This window comes from Hippocampus zosterae, chromosome 19, assembly GCF_025434085.1.
Source record: "Hippocampus zosterae strain Florida chromosome 19, ASM2543408v3, whole genome shotgun sequence".
Lineage (NCBI taxonomy): Eukaryota > Metazoa > Chordata > Actinopteri > Syngnathiformes > Syngnathidae > Hippocampus > Hippocampus zosterae.
In genome coordinates, this window is record NC_067469.1 from 9,290,399 (window position 1) to 9,307,057 (window position 16,659).

The 16,659-nt window shown below is 43.6% G+C and overlaps 1 protein-coding gene across 1 annotated transcript; it reads right to left on the reverse strand.

Moving 5' to 3' along the window:
* Positions 1-816: 816 nt before the first annotated feature.
* Positions 817-14,452, reverse strand: wdr26b (WD repeat domain 26b). Its single transcript, XM_052052626.1, has 14 exons — positions 13,702-14,452; positions 11,705-11,804; positions 10,895-10,951; positions 10,352-10,488; positions 9,542-9,639; positions 9,304-9,460; positions 8,894-9,032; positions 6,931-7,071; positions 6,620-6,739; positions 6,396-6,541; positions 6,018-6,096; positions 5,798-5,927; positions 4,301-4,495; positions 817-4,138 (listed from the first exon to the last, which is right to left on the reverse strand). Exons 1-14 carry the CDS (start codon positions 14,031-14,033, stop codon positions 4,113-4,115), a joined length of 1,857 nt encoding a protein of 618 aa, XP_051908586.1. The 5' UTR covers positions 14,034-14,452; the 3' UTR covers positions 817-4,112.
* Between the last annotated feature and the right edge of the window lie 2,207 nt (positions 14,453-16,659).

Here is a 16,659-nt window from a genome sequence, read left to right on the forward strand (position 1 = left end):
ATTGCATACAGACACAGCGTATGACGGAAACATTTTCAACATTTCTTCCTCATCATCTTTGTCCATGTACTAGTAAACGTTTTGTCCTCACCAGAGACAATGTAGTGCACTACTTGTAATGTTTTTTCCACTACTTTATATTTTGGCACGCGAATAGGACAACTAACCATGACAAAAAGAGTCAAAGGTGTGCACAAGTTAACGTGCATGATACGAGTACTACTAATGAAACACTACATGTGAACTACAGAATTGTATCTTGTAATTAGTAGTACGAGTACCACTTAGGCAGATGTGTCAGGGGCACGGCGGCCATCGTGAATGTCTGTAGAATGTCCAGATTGTCCCGAACGGCTGGTTTATTTCTGGGTCGCAGTGGACAAAACATCACGAGTAAGACAGTCAGTCGACCAATGTGTTAAATTGTGGGGACAAAGAGCATACTAGTAGAAAAGGATACAGAATAAAATGCTCAAACATGCTTCATTTTGGAATCCATCCGGTTGTCCAGGTGGTGGGATGAGCTGCAGTGGGGTATCAAAAGCGTCCAGACCCCCCTGGGAAACATCCCTTTTCCAAGTGATTTGGTTTTGACAATAATGGAGATTGGCACACAGAGACATCAGTCAGTTCACCACACACACGAACAATAGTTATTTTTATGTTTTCAAGGCGAGGGGTGGCTATTTTTAACCTGATGGAGTTTTTTAGGTAACACGCATCCAAACGGGTGTTACTGTGCATATTTTGGGTTAGTGACAAAACCAAAAAAAAAATAAATTAATTAAAAAAAGAACAGAAAATAAAGAGCCCAAATCACTGGTTATACTTTAATATGATCATACAAGGTGGGGGATATAATGTGGGGGGTGGGGAAAAATAATAAAATAACAAAATATTCAATAAAAACAAGACAGTAAAGCACTCTTTTTGAAACTTGAAAAATGTCTGTGGCAAAATCATCGTCACAAACCCTGAAAAAAAGGGGCGAGAAAGAAAGCTTCTGAATGGACGCTGACCACTGGAAACGACTGGCAGACAGGAGGGCGTTTGTCTGGGCATATTTTAAAAAATAATAAAAATCGAATCAGTCAATTCGGGGGAGAGTTCAATCAAATTAAATTGCCTCGACGACCTCTCCCACTTTACAGTAAATTAATGACAAAAAAGGGAAACGGTTGATTGGGTTTTGTTTGTTGCAGGAAGGCAGTTTGTGTGCGTGTTTTTGAAACTGCAAATTGCTCTTCCCAGTCAGTAAATATTGTTGTCCTCCGTTAAAAAAAATAAAAATAAAATGCTTTTCTTCCAACTGCTGTCAACACAGTGCACTTCCAATGCCACATGGTGTTAGTGTAAATCATAATAATTATATATCTCAGATTTAAATTAAAAAATGGCTCTCAAGTATTATTCTTTTGTTCTACAGATCGAGGTCCCGAGGGCTTTGGATAACTTTTTTTTAGAAAAAATAATTGTCTTTCATTTTGACTGTGGGATTAAGAAGGCTCAGAAAGGGAGGTGGTGCGGGGGGGAATTTTTTGCTGGTGCGAAGTTTGCGAACTGAACACATACACACGTGCGCACACGCACACACAGACAGAGTCATCTGAGAATTTATTCCACATCCTTGATGTCCATCAAAAGATCAATGTACTAGTCCACTCCATCCTCACGAGTAAGACAACTTCTCACAACTGAACGACTCAGTCCTCCCGGAGACTGACTGGGTCTTCCCACTTATGTTTTCCCCACGACAGTGTGACATTTCAGCGTACTAGTCCTACTAATAAAAGCACATAACTGGCTCTTAACTCATTAACATAACTCTTAAACTGGCTACCGCTGAAATGCAAAAATGAATGATTGTTAATGAAAGCCACGGCAGTTCAACAGACTTCTACTAGTGTGCTGATTCATTTTACTCACAAGTACAAAGCGCATAAGAGCACACATGACCTGAAGTTGGATATCCAATAAATGCAACATTTTTCGACGACTGCCTTTCCACTACTGTACATCTTTACGAGTATATGTTGCTAGTGAGACAAAACTACTAGTGGAGATTTCGGTGCTAACTCATAGGGTCCAGGAGGCTACTAGTGTGTGACAAATGCCTAAAAGTTAGGCCTCGTGCAGGTCCTCGTGCAGCACAGTAAGGCTTAATTGCATACTAGTCGGTCAAAATTGGCACTAGTGGCAGCGGGGAAAAAAAATCTTCCAGGCATTCTAGTCGTGCGCTGAGTTGTTCTACCAGTGAGGACAAAGACAATCCTAGTATATGGCTCTTAAACCGGACATCGAGGCTATGGAATATACACTCGAACTCCTTTTCATAAACACACGGACTTAAATTTTTTTTGGGGGGTAGGGGGGCAGGGGGTCACAGTTTGTCTCAAAAAATGACGGCCCTCTATCACACAAGCGCGCACACATGCACACTGATATGCAGCGTCCTCCCTGTTCAGGCGGATGCAATTGTGCTGCAGCAGCAGCAGAAGCAGCAGCAGCAAATGTCAGGAAAGGGGGAGACACGATGGGTGAGGGGCAGAGTCTGGCGTGAGGACAATCCTCGCTCGCCACAGAAACCAAAATGGAATCAAGATGAGTCTCGCGAAAAGAAAATATGTTCGGGCTGTTGTTTAAAAGTAAGTTAAAAAAAAAATCTCAGTAAACATTTTTTTGTGTGTGCGTGTGTTGTAATGGGAAGACAATACACTAATGCAACAAAGTTGAGAATGCTGGGCGTTTGGGTGAAATTTCAAAAACAACCTAAAATGCGCTACAGTGTTGCCATGACAGATTCATTCGACGAGCACGCTTGGCGTCTCATCGAAATGAAAGGGAAACGTCCATCTGTTCCAATGCCTTTTTTTCAATTTGGTTTTTTAAACATTTTTCGGGGGTCAGAAAAAATGCTCTTTTATCAAAATACACAGGGCAGTGGACTCCTGCTATTTGTGCGGCGGATGGGGGGGGGGGAGAAAAAGAAAAAAAGACATGGTATAAAGGAGATCTCAATAAGCGGGGTAACAGAAAATAGTAATAATAAAAAATAAGGAAGGGAATGGGACTATAATACTACTAATTGGTGGGGACTATAACAGGAATAGGATCCCCCAAAAATCTAGCAACAAGGGAATCCGTGAATGCCCCCTCCCCACCCCAAAAAACGACCCAAATTTTTTACATATTTTTCCATCAGAAAAAAATTGCACTCAACAGTGAGGTACTGTACATAACTTACAAAATTGGCTAGCAAGAAAATGTGCGCTAATGTATTGTCCTTCCTTGTTCTTCTGCGAGCTAGAATGAAAAAGCAGCTTAATGGCGTATCAACGCCACCAATAGGTACTGTCCTTACACTGCAAGGAAACCAAAGTGAATTGATGGTGGCTGGATGTTGTAACATTTACTGCCTACTAGCGGCAGGGATTTGAAGTGCACTGGTACCTCAATTTTTTTCCCACTTGCATCTCAAGACAGGCGGGGCAAAAAATAAAAAAATCGGCACCAGTGTCTAGCTAACCTTATCAGCTGATCTTAATTTGACTTTTGTGCACAAATTGGGCACTGCCAAAGTCACAACCCAAGTTGCGAGAAGGTCAAACGAATTGGACCTGGAAAGGTGATGATGCATTTTAGGTTCACGGTGCAATTTCACCCAAAAGCCCACATCCCACACTTTAGTAGTCGTAGTGTAGTTTTTGAGAAAACGCTGTCCCTTCCACCATTCTTTCCAATGGAGGCGAGAGGAGACAAATGGACAGATGTCGTTCAATTGACAACAGCTAGACTGCAAAGTGGTGTGGAAGCGGTCAGCTGAGGATCGAAGGGCTCTGCTGCTTCACCTCTTGGTGTGTTGCGTCCTCACTTCACTGGAGGAGCAAAGGTTAAGGGGGAGACAGGTTTTTTTTTTTAGATGAGGACACCAAATTGTCCATCATCAAGGTCTGTCTTCTGCATCCCAGTGTCAGTCTCTCTTTTTTTTGTATTGGTGGCTTGCACGCTCCTTTGTTTTGTTTGTTTGTTTGTTTTTGCCTCGGCGTACGTTTTGGGTGGGTGTTGAGATTGGATTTTTTTTATGGAGGAGTACTGGTGGGTTGAAGTGTCCATCAACTGTCCATGTTACTGCAGTTCTCTGAGGAGGGGGGGGGGGGGGGGACAGAGTAACACGTTTTAGCTTTTTCTTTTTAAATGGGAAACATGACATCAAACTCATATCACAGTATGAAATTAGCATTAGAAAAAAAGTTTTCGACTTGTTATGGGAGAAGTGTATTGGCCCCTTAATTGTAAGTACCGTTGAGCGCGTCAGCTTCTTGCGAGTCGTGGAAGGGTGCAGGGCCCCAGACGCGCACCGTGCCGTCGTCCGAGGCGGACGCCATGAGCCCCGGGATGGTCGGGTTCCAGCTCACACAGTTGACGGTACGCGTGTGGCCCATCAACTCCGCGATGGGAAGCTCGCCCCGCCGGTGCCAAATGTACACTTTGTGGTCTGCATGGGAGGAACACCAGCAACAAGCAATGACTTATGCATGAATGAGGAAGTCAAACAAATAAGAACAGATTCAAATGACTATTATTTTTCCATGAATGGATAATGATTCAGTTACTTGTTTGGCCCGTAACATGTCAGAAAATGAGGGAAAAAAATGTTGATCATTGTTTTTCCAACGTTTTCGCAAGTGTTGACTTAGAGTAGATACAATTCATTTATACAATAAATATAAATGACTTGATTAGTTTGAAGATCCTTTCCCCGTGACATCTGAATAAATATGTGTTCTTCCCTCAATGAGTTATGAAATGTGTCCAAAGAGTACAAACAGCACCATTCAGAGGAGGGAGTGGGTACTACAGTTTACCGTCAAGGCCTTTTTCAGACTTGGCACGCAGGGCATGGACGACCAAAAGGCGAAAAATTAAATACAGCAGTTGTGTCATGCATTGTTTGATTAGAATCGATTTAATGATTTCAATGTTTATTTATTTAGCCATTTCAAAATCAAATGATTTCAATATATGATTAAATACTGAACCCACGAAATGAAATACTTACTGACATAAATAATGAAATAATTAAATATGGAAATTATTTTAAAAATCTAAACATCAATTACCTTGGGTGTCTTGAAAGGCGCTTATAAATAATATGCATTATTATTATTATTATGAATATGTAATTATTTAATCATTTATCTGGCGTAATGGTACTTAAAAAAATGTGGCGTCGTATTTATGTGTGCCAGGCAGGTAGTGAAGTATTTTTTTTTTTCGGGTTGCCAGGACTGTTCTCATACTTGTTTCAAACTTGCCCAAGAGGTTGCAATATTTGGAATAAAGCCAGCATTTTCTGGCCAGACATCCCTCAGAGGTTGTCATTCCAATTACCACATTACAAGAGACAAACATGAAGAAAAAGAAAATAAATATCAGCAGTTTATAACAGAGGAATGCGCAAATAGATATTAAAGGTGCAAACCGAGCCCCAAAAAATTGCAAACATGGTAGAAAGGTTCATTTCTTCCAGTAGCGCAATTCAAAAATCTCCAACTGAGAAATATTTAACTGTCATTGGAGATCATCTATATGACGTTCACTTTTGGAATTTGAGTTTGACGCAAATTTTTAATTTATTGAGATGCAACTGTACATTCTGGTTGAGAGCATTCCGTTTCTCGCCTCACAACCTATTTTGTCTGTGTGTGTGTAATTTGTTGTGAAATTCCATTTTCTTTCTCAGCACCCAAAGTGGTGATTCCACCTAAAGGAAATGTACTGCTAATGTGTACTGCACCTTCGCTGCCACTGGCAATGAAGTCTTCATTGTGTCCCCCGAAACACGAGTGGATGGTGTAGAAGCCCTGGGTGACACCTTGGTATTTCCTGACCAGCACTCGGTCCTGTAGGTCCCACAAGTGCACTCCCTGCGAAAGGGCACATGCATGCGTTGATTACAGGACACACGTCTTAGATGTCAGTTTTTTTTTTTAAAGAGAAAGAGACTGTCTGCTCACCTGAGTTGCTACATTTAACACAGCTAATCTTCCATTTTTGGAAACAGTAAAAGACATGATAGGATGGTCCTCCTGGACTCTGCCGGGCAAAAAAAAAAAAAAAACAATCATAACATTAGAGCTCCTGTATTTCTTTGGATAACTTGACACATATATTTTTAAGTGATACTTTTTGTAATGCCTTTTGAGTTCACCTTTCGAAGCATTTTAGGTTCATACTGAAATTTACCCAGAAAACCTTTTGGGATGTCGTGTAGGTGTTACACTCCAAGCATTCCAAATGACAATGTGAAAAGATGAGGGTTTCATTGGAGAAGATTGTTTAGTTATCATTATTCATTTATACAGTCTGAATGAAACCTCTTGTTGTGGGCGTACATGTTTCTGTCGGCGAGGTCCTCAAAGTTGTAGCCCCGAATACGTTGGTGGGTGTCTGAGGCCAGCACTGTCCTGCCGTCGCTCAGGCACCACAGGCACTGCACTCTCACGCCTTCCCACGAATCCAGCAGGTTGCCGTCCAGATCCTGAGGAACCACGAAGGCAAATGTTCAAGACATGTACGCAGAGCAGGAGGCTGCAATAAGCACGTGACTCGCACATACGCATTGATAGAACTGGCCCCTCTGTCCTCCCGTGACAAAGCGTTTGCCGTCAGGGTTCCAGGCCACACTGGTCAGACTGTCCTCATGGGACTGCGACATTTTGGTGCGCAGCTCCCCCGTCTGGTCAAAAGGCATGAATGGCGAGCACACGGAAGAGCGTGGAAACAGGGTAGGGGGAGAAAAAAAACCATTAAGAGCAGGAGGCGGGAAAGAAGAGAAAGTGATGAAGATGGTCAAGCCTCTGAGTCCGGACTACAAATAATTGGCACTTGGCTGCAAAACCACCAGTCCAAAGCCACGTCGTCGCTTACCTGAACATTCCAGAGCCACAGCTCAGAGCAGTCGTCGGGTCCGCAGGCAATCAGGTAGGTGTCGTCTGGGCTCCAGGCCAGGTACGAGACCCCGTACGCATGACCCTCCAGAGTCCGCAGCAGCTTCAGCTGGTGGCTCTCCTGCACAACAGCACCATAGAAAAAAAATCATAAAAGGACATGCACCAAATAATGCTGCTACGGCTTGGTTCATCCTCCGAGCCCCTGTCATGTTAACATTAAGCTAGCAGAAGACATTAAGCTAGCAGACATTAATTAAGCTAGCAGGCTTTCTCGAGACATGCGTTTTTGATGCACTGCATGTTTTGCACTGGGGATTGAGCACAAAGACAATAAAGATTACCGTGACCTTGATAATATGATGTGGTCTGGTGCAACAGTTTGGTGTTAAACTCATTCACTCCCAGAGACGTATTTAAACGTCTTTTCAGACTTGGTCTAGAATTGTCTGGAACTGAATGAGTTAAATATGCAATGTGCCTTTTTGTTTTGTACCGTATTTTCACGACTACAAGGCGCCATTAAAAGTCTTAAATTTTCTCCAAAATGGACAGGACGCCTTATGGTGCGGAGCGTCCTTTATATGCGCCGAGTTCCAAAATCTGACTGACAGCCGACACGCTGTTTATATAGAGAAAAGGCGGAAGTGACGGTGGCCAGGCATGAAAGAAGTCGGCCAATCAGGGAAGGGTGGGCGTGTATATATACATATATGGAGAGGGAGAGAGAGAGAGAGAGAGGGAGAGAGAGGACAGACAAGCTAGTCCGCCAATGGTGAAAGGTGGGCGTGTAAGTGGACGCCTCAAGCCAGTACCAACACTTGTATAGCGTGTGGCAATGTGCATTGTTGCAAAACAACTCCGGTTTTGGTTTCTAAGAACCCCTGAAAATAAATTCGACAAAAAGACACGCCTACGAAGCTCAGTTCAAACTTAAAGCCACCGGTTATCTTTTGGCATGCGTGCCCATCTCACAGCAGCGGTGAAAAAACAAGTCAAGCAAACGAACTCTGAGCTTGCCGTTATTCCCGGAGGCTTGACTAAAGAACTCCAACCGCTGGACATTGGCATCAACCGGGCGTTCAAAGTAAAGTTGCAAACGGCATGGGAACAATGGATGATCGGTGGCAAACACAACTTTACAAAGAGTGAGAGGCAGCGCTTGGCGAGTTACGCCACAATACGCACCAACGAGAGGGAACGCAGCGTTTTTGATGGATTACGGTACTTGCACAATTGTTCAATTCTTTCGACACACACACGCGCTGCCACCATGTTTCGCTCTGTTCTTTACTTTCAAATGTGGGAAAGCTTCACACGAGAGAAATGTTGACTTTGCTGTTGCTACTCCTTCTTTCTGCTCGGCAATGCGTAGCAACTCACACTAGCATGTGATGCATTCAATGACAACTGAGATGTGCAGTCCTCTGCTTCTGATACAGAGGATGAGGACTTTGATGGATTTCTGGGTGATGATTGATCGAAAAACGTGAGAACATTGTACGATCGCTAAATAAAATACACCCGAACTCAGTTCTGCTTTCGTTGCCTTTTTAAAAACGTGTTTTTATCTTATCTGTATGTCTTGGCATGTTACCGTATGCTTCAAGCTAACGTGTTGGAGTGCGTGCATGCATGCCGTATGTTTAAGCTGGCGTATGTTTTACCATTGTAAAACTGCGGCCATTAGTACGATGCGTCCTGTGTATGTGTAAAATACAGAAATGTCACCCATTAATGAGACTGCGGCCATTAGTACGATGCGTCGAATAGTCGTGAAAATACGGTATGTCAGTTTTAGACAAGACTTCCAACCGGGTATGAGAAATATCGTGAACAGTGATAAATGGGGGTTCACCCAATAAGATTTTTTTTAAAAATAATAATAATAATAATAATAATAATGATAAATACGGTTGAATTCAGCAGGTTTGTATACGCACCGGGTCCACCTGCCAAATGATGACGGTGGTGTCTTTGGAGCCCGTGGCCAGCTTGGTGCCGTCGTTTGAGAACTTGCAAAACCACACTTCATTACAGTGCTCGGTCAGAATCTGTTGCGTGTAACATGGGAACTGCTTCCTGTGAGAAAACAAGGGAGGTTTAAAAAAAAAGGCACAGTAAGATCTTCACATAACATTTTCGCTAGCACTGACATAGGTGGTCAAAGTCCAATAAATAAGGCAAAGATCAGATTAGAAAGTACAAAATGAGATCGATAGCCAGGCGGTTCGCCAAAGTAAGCACAGGTTAAAAACTGTGAAACCTCACAATTCAAATGCAGCAGTTGAATTTAGACAAACAAAATCGACAAGACGTCAAGAAGGAATGCCACACGGCGTGGAGCAGAGACCTGCTGCAGACATGATCGATGAGCAGCGACACCGAGTCCAGGCTGCTATCCAGCTTGGTGTTGTGATAGAGGCAGCGGTCCCTCTGCAGCTCCACCGCCTGTCGCAGGAGGTTCTGCAGCCGCCGCGGGGGCAACATCACGGACGGCGGCAGGTACGCTACAGATGAACAGAGACGTCGGAACGGCGCATTAGTGTTCCGGTCGCCGGCGGGAGCGAGACAAACGGCGTCTCCCTCACTTTGTAATTTGTCCAGCAATCGGCAGCGGGAGGCCGTGCCTTTGCCCTCCCACTCCGCCTTGGCCCTTAGATCCTCAGCATGGCTGCACATAAGATACCTGCCGCAAGCATACCAGAGGACGGACAGCGTAATTCGCACAAAACGGCCGTCTGACAGCCAGGCACGTCCTTTACTGCCCGATCAGATCTACTGAATTGCATTTACTGGTTTAAGAGAAAGCAAGATCACACCTGCATTTAATCAGCACAACTCCACCCGATGATAAATATGGTGAAAGGGGCTAATATTTGCTAATATAATCGGTTGGACAATTACTTCCCTGCACATACCGGTAGTTGGAATTTGTCTATTGAATGTGTGCCCCTAAGAGGTGTGGCCTAGCGAGTGACATTCGCAGCTGGAATTAAATAGCCAGTGTGCGAGCATCTGGCTGCAAGCTGCGGGCCACAGAAGCTCCGTATGAATGTTTATCCCGTTCAATAACAGCTTCAAGTGCACACGGCTCTCTTTAGATCATCTTAATAGCTAAATTTCTTTACCCGTCCACATCACATAAGCCGCAGTGTATCTTAAGCTTGACCATCACAATAAATTTGGTTCAGAACACAAAACAAAATCAAAAAAAGAAAGAAACGAGATAACACCAAAAAAAATATGTTGGGGCACTCAGGTTACCAAGGAAAAGTAAACACATTAAATCGTACATCAAAATGGAATTGGGTATTTGGATTTGGGCACTCCAGCCAAAAGATTTTGTCAATGGGGTGTGCGGGGTTATGTATGAGCTCTTAAGAGTGACAGAGTGGTACCCGCTGAGCACGTGGATGCGGTCCGTGTTGTACTTGAGCGGCGTCAGCTCCCCGCGGAGCACTTGCAGAGCCTCCAGGACTTTGCCGTCTTCCAGGTACTCCAAATACTTCTGTTGCAGCAGCAAGAACTTCATACGCTGAACACACACACACCAAAAAAAGAAAAAAAAACACTTAAATAGGCTCCAGCCTTTCTCCATTCCACTCACGTGATCTCGTAGAAAACCAAAAAATACATCGACCCAAATTGTGTGATCCAACCGAGTAGCCTAAATAAAGAATTTAAAAAAACGTTTTGGGTTTCAATGGCCACAACAGTGCCAAAAGGTTCATTTTCATCATAAGTCATTTTCAATAGGATTTTGATGAAGCCTTTTGGGCCACAGTTGATCTCTCCAGCAAAATCGTTTTGACAAGTCATTATCATGGCAGTCTACGAAAACACATTCTGGAAGCAGCAGCAACAACAAAAATCCTTCCAGAAGGCCCCCCCGGAGGATATTCATGGGCCCCTGGTTGAGATTTTGTAAAAAGGCCGCTTACCACAATGGCGTTGGGCGAATGCATCAGGGCTCTCAGTTCATTGAGATCATTCTCAGCCTGGACCAAAACAAAAGGAAAAATGGTGAGCGCAGCAGTTTTTGCTTTCACACCGACGGCCAACGGGGGTAGACAAGAGGCTGGGGGCCTGGGGGTCACCGCTGCTCTACGAGAGATTTTTTATTTGTAATGGGAGAGAGACATGACCTTGATTTTTCAGAAGGCATTTTTACGACTAGGCTTGGCGTCAAGAAGAAGAACGAGGCCAATTTGACATTGGCTGGGGCAGAGTAAAAACCTTCCACATCCTAAAGTTGACAGCCTTTGTTGACGTCACTTTCCAGCTAGAAGCAATTCACATTTTTGTCACAAAATTGTCTTTTTTAGACAATTTATAGCCTCGTTAGTTAGCCCTGACAAGAGCAAAGGCCTGTTCTAAAATAACATGCGCTTGCAAAGATGACACAGAGTGGATAAAACAAAAACTTGGGCCCCACCCCCACTAATGTGGTTATCCCCAACAAAACTCAACTCAACTGTATTTATAAAGCACTTTCAAACAACCATCGCTGCATACAAAGTGCTGTACATGGAGCAATTTAACACATACAATAACCAGTAAAACAAATCGGTAATAAGACAGTAGAAAGCACCAAACAGTAAAACCAAGAACAAATCTAAGTCATGCTGAGTCGAATGCCAAAGAATACAAGTGAGTTTTGAGAAGGGTTTTGAAGATGGGCAGCGAGGAGGCTTGCCAAATGTTCAGTGGGAGGTCATTCCAGAGAGAGGGACCAGCAACAGAAAACTGACCTTGTCCCACTCGCCCTCCATGACATGGTTGCGGAACTTGCTAGCCGACGAGTGCTCCAGTCTGCAGCCCGACTCCTGCATCAGCAGGTCCACCGTCTGACTGCAGCCACCAAACACACACAGAGAAAGCAAGTGAATGCAAAAAAAAGGAGGCAGACGCCTGAGGAGAAGAAAAAAACAAATTCCACCCCACCTTGATTTGATGTAGGCACCATTTGTCACGGCAAGGATTTCTAGCAGACTATTATGTACTATAGGTGTACCCGAATTGCCACTATGTGAGCTGAGATCAGGAAGGTTAGGCATGGCCTTCAGTGTGATGGCATCCCATTATGGTTTACAAAGCAGCATTTCTAGCCGCGTAAGTTCAAATGTCACAATGGCGCAGCAACGACCAGCAGCAGTCGTTGAGTCACAACGGAGTTATAGACCTGCGGCGATGAGATAACCCACATTTGTATGCGAGTTGGAAGGTGTCGTTGTCTATCTACAAACCACTGAAGTCATCATTTCAAAAAGTGTTTGTCCGAGAAACACAAACATCTGTGGACTCGGTTGCGAGCCTCTCTGAACAGTTTTGAAAGGGAAAATTCTGATGGGTTTATTTTTTTCGTTTCCATGTTTATTTTATCCACCACAATGTCTTGGCACTATATCACTATTCTCATATACATTCATGTAGTGGAGGTTTTATTTACTGAGTGACACATTACAAAAAAATAACAAGTTTAGTACTTATTACTTGAAGAGAGTTACTCAAACAGATTTCCAAGTCAATAAAAACTTTATGTTTAAGCATTTCTTCGAGATCCTTGCAATCCAGTTTAAGGTCCATGTACTAGTGCGCTCATTGTGCTCAGCCAAAGGACACATTTGGCCTACTAGTAAGAAAACCTTTATTCGTCTCACAATGGAGAAATTCCCAATTTACAGCAGCAAAGCTACGAAAGGAAGAAAATAGAAGAACAAAAAGTATAGGAGCTGCTGTAAAGGCAGCCACTCTTGAAGTCATAATAACATCATAACAAAATAATACAACACAACACATAAGACACAGAGAGTCATCAATCTTAACCCCTTTTGTGCATACTCTTTGTTGTTTGAAGCAGTTATAGATGAAAGAGGAGAGGGTGAGGAGATAGTAGGCCAACTCAAGGTTAGTAGGGAGGAAATACTTGTGGGCATTTTGGCGTGACTGGTAGGGTCCGGAAGGCTACTTTGTGCCTGAAACATGTCTTCGAGTTGAACGTGGTGAGGGCAATTTAGTGCTAGTCGGCCAAAAGTGGCAGGAATAGAGGAAATCACTGCCCAGACAAAACGGTTCAACTCGTGCGATAAATTGTCTTACTTTAAAATAATCAGTGTACTAGTAAATGGACCTTAAGACGGAGAGCGAAGAAATGCAGTAAATAGCTTTTGCGACTACTTTTAGGTGGGGACAATTCGTCACTAGTAGCTTGCATAACATTGCAGTCGGGCCGCCTATTAAAAACACCTCCCAATAGGCCTAAAAAATGTGACATTATCACTAGTGGCAGTCAAAATGGAGGAAAACCACAACCCTTAAAAAATGCTCCTACGGTATTCGCTCAGCCAGTCATTAAAAAAACATTGTGAAAACGTAACTGACGAGAGATGATGTAATGCACTCAAATGAGCAAAAAACACTAAAAGTCGTGTAAAAACAGAGCACCACTTAAAATCCACTCACATTGTGGTCGCAATGTGTATTTGTATGGCAATTATTCCGTTTGGTGTGTAAACACGCCAGCTGAGAGCAGGCTGTCGCTTGTTAGCATGCTAAATGTCTAAGTGTTATTGTGCAAGATGGACCCCTCGCCTTCTTGCCTTCTTTGCCGAGAGCGAACCAGCCAACATTTGGACCCATCCCCCATGTTTGTCCCTGTCAAGGCGCAGCAACAGCGCTTCCCCCGGCCGCTGTGTCGCACTTTTTAAAGCAAGCAAGATCATTTCCAACCAGTTGTGCCACAACTTACTTGAGCCCCAGTCCGTGGAGATGTTGACCTATGAGCCGGATGACATCTTCCTCTGCCTGCGACAACCGCTTCTTTTTCTTCAGCGAGCCCACCTCCGAGCCCGAAGAGGCCGCGGCAGAAGTCCCACAAGCGTTGGAGGTGGACGACGAGGAGCCGTTACTTGAGCCCACGCCGTTACCGTTGTCCGCACCGGCGAGAAGAAGCCCGTTGGAGTGCGACCCACCACCACCGCCGCCACCACAACCACTACCAGCCGCAGCCGCCTCGCCGTTCTGCGCGGAGGCCAGACAGGAAAGCTCGCCCGATTCTTGCCCCGCTCCGTTCGCCTGCATGCTGCTGTTGCTGCTGCTCAAGTAGCCGACGGCGCTGCGGTTCAAGTGGATGGTCGATGTGGCTGCGAGTCCCAAGACAACTCCGGCAAGGCCTGGCACAACCGCTGAAGCCCCGGGCTCTCCTGCTCCCTCCGCCGCCGAGGCTCGGTGCTTCTTCCGCGGGGGCGGCGACGCTCCGCCGGTGTCCGAGTCGGAGGAGGAGGAAGCGGAGGCCAGAGTTTCCTCACCGAGAGCGGCCGTGGTTAGAAGCCGGCGGTGCTCCGGGTGGGAAAAGGGGGCTCAACTTCCAGAACGGAGGCCGCGTCGGTCGAGCTTGGAGCGGACTGTCACCGTTGGCCGCTCCGTCTCTCGGCCCCGTTTTTGTTGTTGTTGTTCCTCTCCAAACAGCTGCAGCTCTAATGGAGGCCTGCCGCTCTGACGCCACCGGAAATTCCGACACCACCAAGTTTCCGGGTAGAACCAAAAAACCTTGCGCCCGGATTATTGCAGTCAAGGATTGATTTATGGTTTGTTTCATCAACGTGTTTGAAATTTATTTCGGAATCTTTTCATAATTCTGCGCCACTAACTGATCATAAACTAATTACTATTCTTTGAGTTGGTTCTAAACCTAAATAAATAAATACAACCGATGGTTTCTGTAAATCACTGGTGTTAAACTTAAGGCCCGGGGGCCAGATCTGGCCCACATCATTTGATGTGGCCCGCGAAAGCAAATCAAACATGCTTACTTCTAAGTTGCTTACTAAAATTTGTACCGAAACTTCAAATTCTTGTATTTGATGTATAATTGAGCTATTGTAAATGTTCTTGTTACCAAAACTCTAATTACAGTAACTTAAACTACAGTCTAATAAACTGTTCATCATTATCACTCATTATTCTTGACTTCCTGATATGGTTTCACAGTCATAACGGCCGTCTAAGGAAACCGGTAACTATAATGTGGCCCGCGACAAAAATGAGTTTGACACCCCTGCTGTAAACTAAATAATAACCTCTTGAATGATAAAATAAAAAAATATTTTGAAATATGGTCAAGAAAACGGCAGTACAGATACTCTGAATCAAAAGTGAAAATAATCAAATGCAAAGATGGGAATACTTAAAGTGAGTTAAACAAATATTTAATATAAAGAAAAGTTAGTGAAAGAGCAATGAGATCAAGTCAACAGTATTTATAGAGCACTTTCAAACAGCTTCATCTCAAAAGAGATGAAGTAAAGAAAGCCATTTCAACGAAATAAATCGTTATCATGAATGCACAAAATTCTAAAATGGAAAAAAGATCATCTATCAGAGGACGAAGACATTGAAATTAAATAATTAAAAGAGGATATAGATTTTGCAGATATTAACATGGTGAAAGGAGCTTTTATAAGATCAAGCGCCAAATGGATGTCATAAGGCGAGAGAAATCCATTTTTTTTTTTACTCTGGAGAAACATAAAAAAAGAAATAATGTTTCAACCCTTGAAATAAATGATAACATGACCAACAATTATTTGTATATTTAAAAATATGTTGGACAATTTTACAGTCATTTATGTAAATCAAACTCTTCAGAGATTGTGATAAATATATTCAAGTGATTAAAGAATTTCCACTGACTATTTCAGAACATAATACATCTCTCAGTCTAGTCATGTAATGGAAAAAAGAAAAATCTCCGGAAAAGATGGTCTATGACTGGAATGTACATTTTGGGGATATTATTGAAGCTCATCTATTTGCATTATTCAAAGAATGCTTTGTTAAGAAAGACATGTCCACAAGTATGAAACAAGGTGTAATAACCATACCATACCATTTTCTACCACTTATCCGGTATTCGGTTGCGGAGGCAGCAGCTTTAGCAGGGAAGCCCACACTTCCCTCTTACCAGCCATATCTTCCAATTCTTCCGGAGGAATCACAAGCCGTTCCCAGGCCAGCCGTGAGACATAGTCTCTCCAGCGTGTTTTTGGTCATCCCCGGGGCCCCCTGTCAGTGGGACATGCCCGAAACACCTCACCAGGGAAACATCCAGGAAGCATCCTAATCAGATGGATAAACTACCTCATCTGGCCCCTGTCAAGGTGGAGAAGTAGCAATTCGACTCTGCGTCCCCCCTGGATGACTGAGTTTCTCACTGTATCTCTCAGGGAGAGGTGGGCCCCGCATCCGGGCAAGGCAGAACCTGTTCCAAATTTGTCAATCATCATAATGGGCCTCTGAACCGTGCTTTGTCTGGTCCCTCACCGAGGACCTGTTTGCCATGGGTGACCCTGACCTAGAAATAATTTCTGTACTTCGTCTTTATTTTGCCCTACCTAATATACGCTAATACAAATTAATAAGGGTTAAAGTCAGCGATGCAGCTAATTCAACCCCTAAACATATACGGACAACAACATATTCACATACTGACTTTTAATAATATGTTGGAATGCAATCATTAAAGTGAAAGATTCATTTTATTGAATCCCAAAATACAATGTGACTACAACAGCAATAATTTGCACTATCCCATTTTTAGGAAGTCTTCTGACAATTTTCAAGTATGTTTAAATTAATAAGGGTTAAAGTCAGCGATGCAGCTAATTCAACCCCTAAACATATACGAACAACAACATATTCACATACT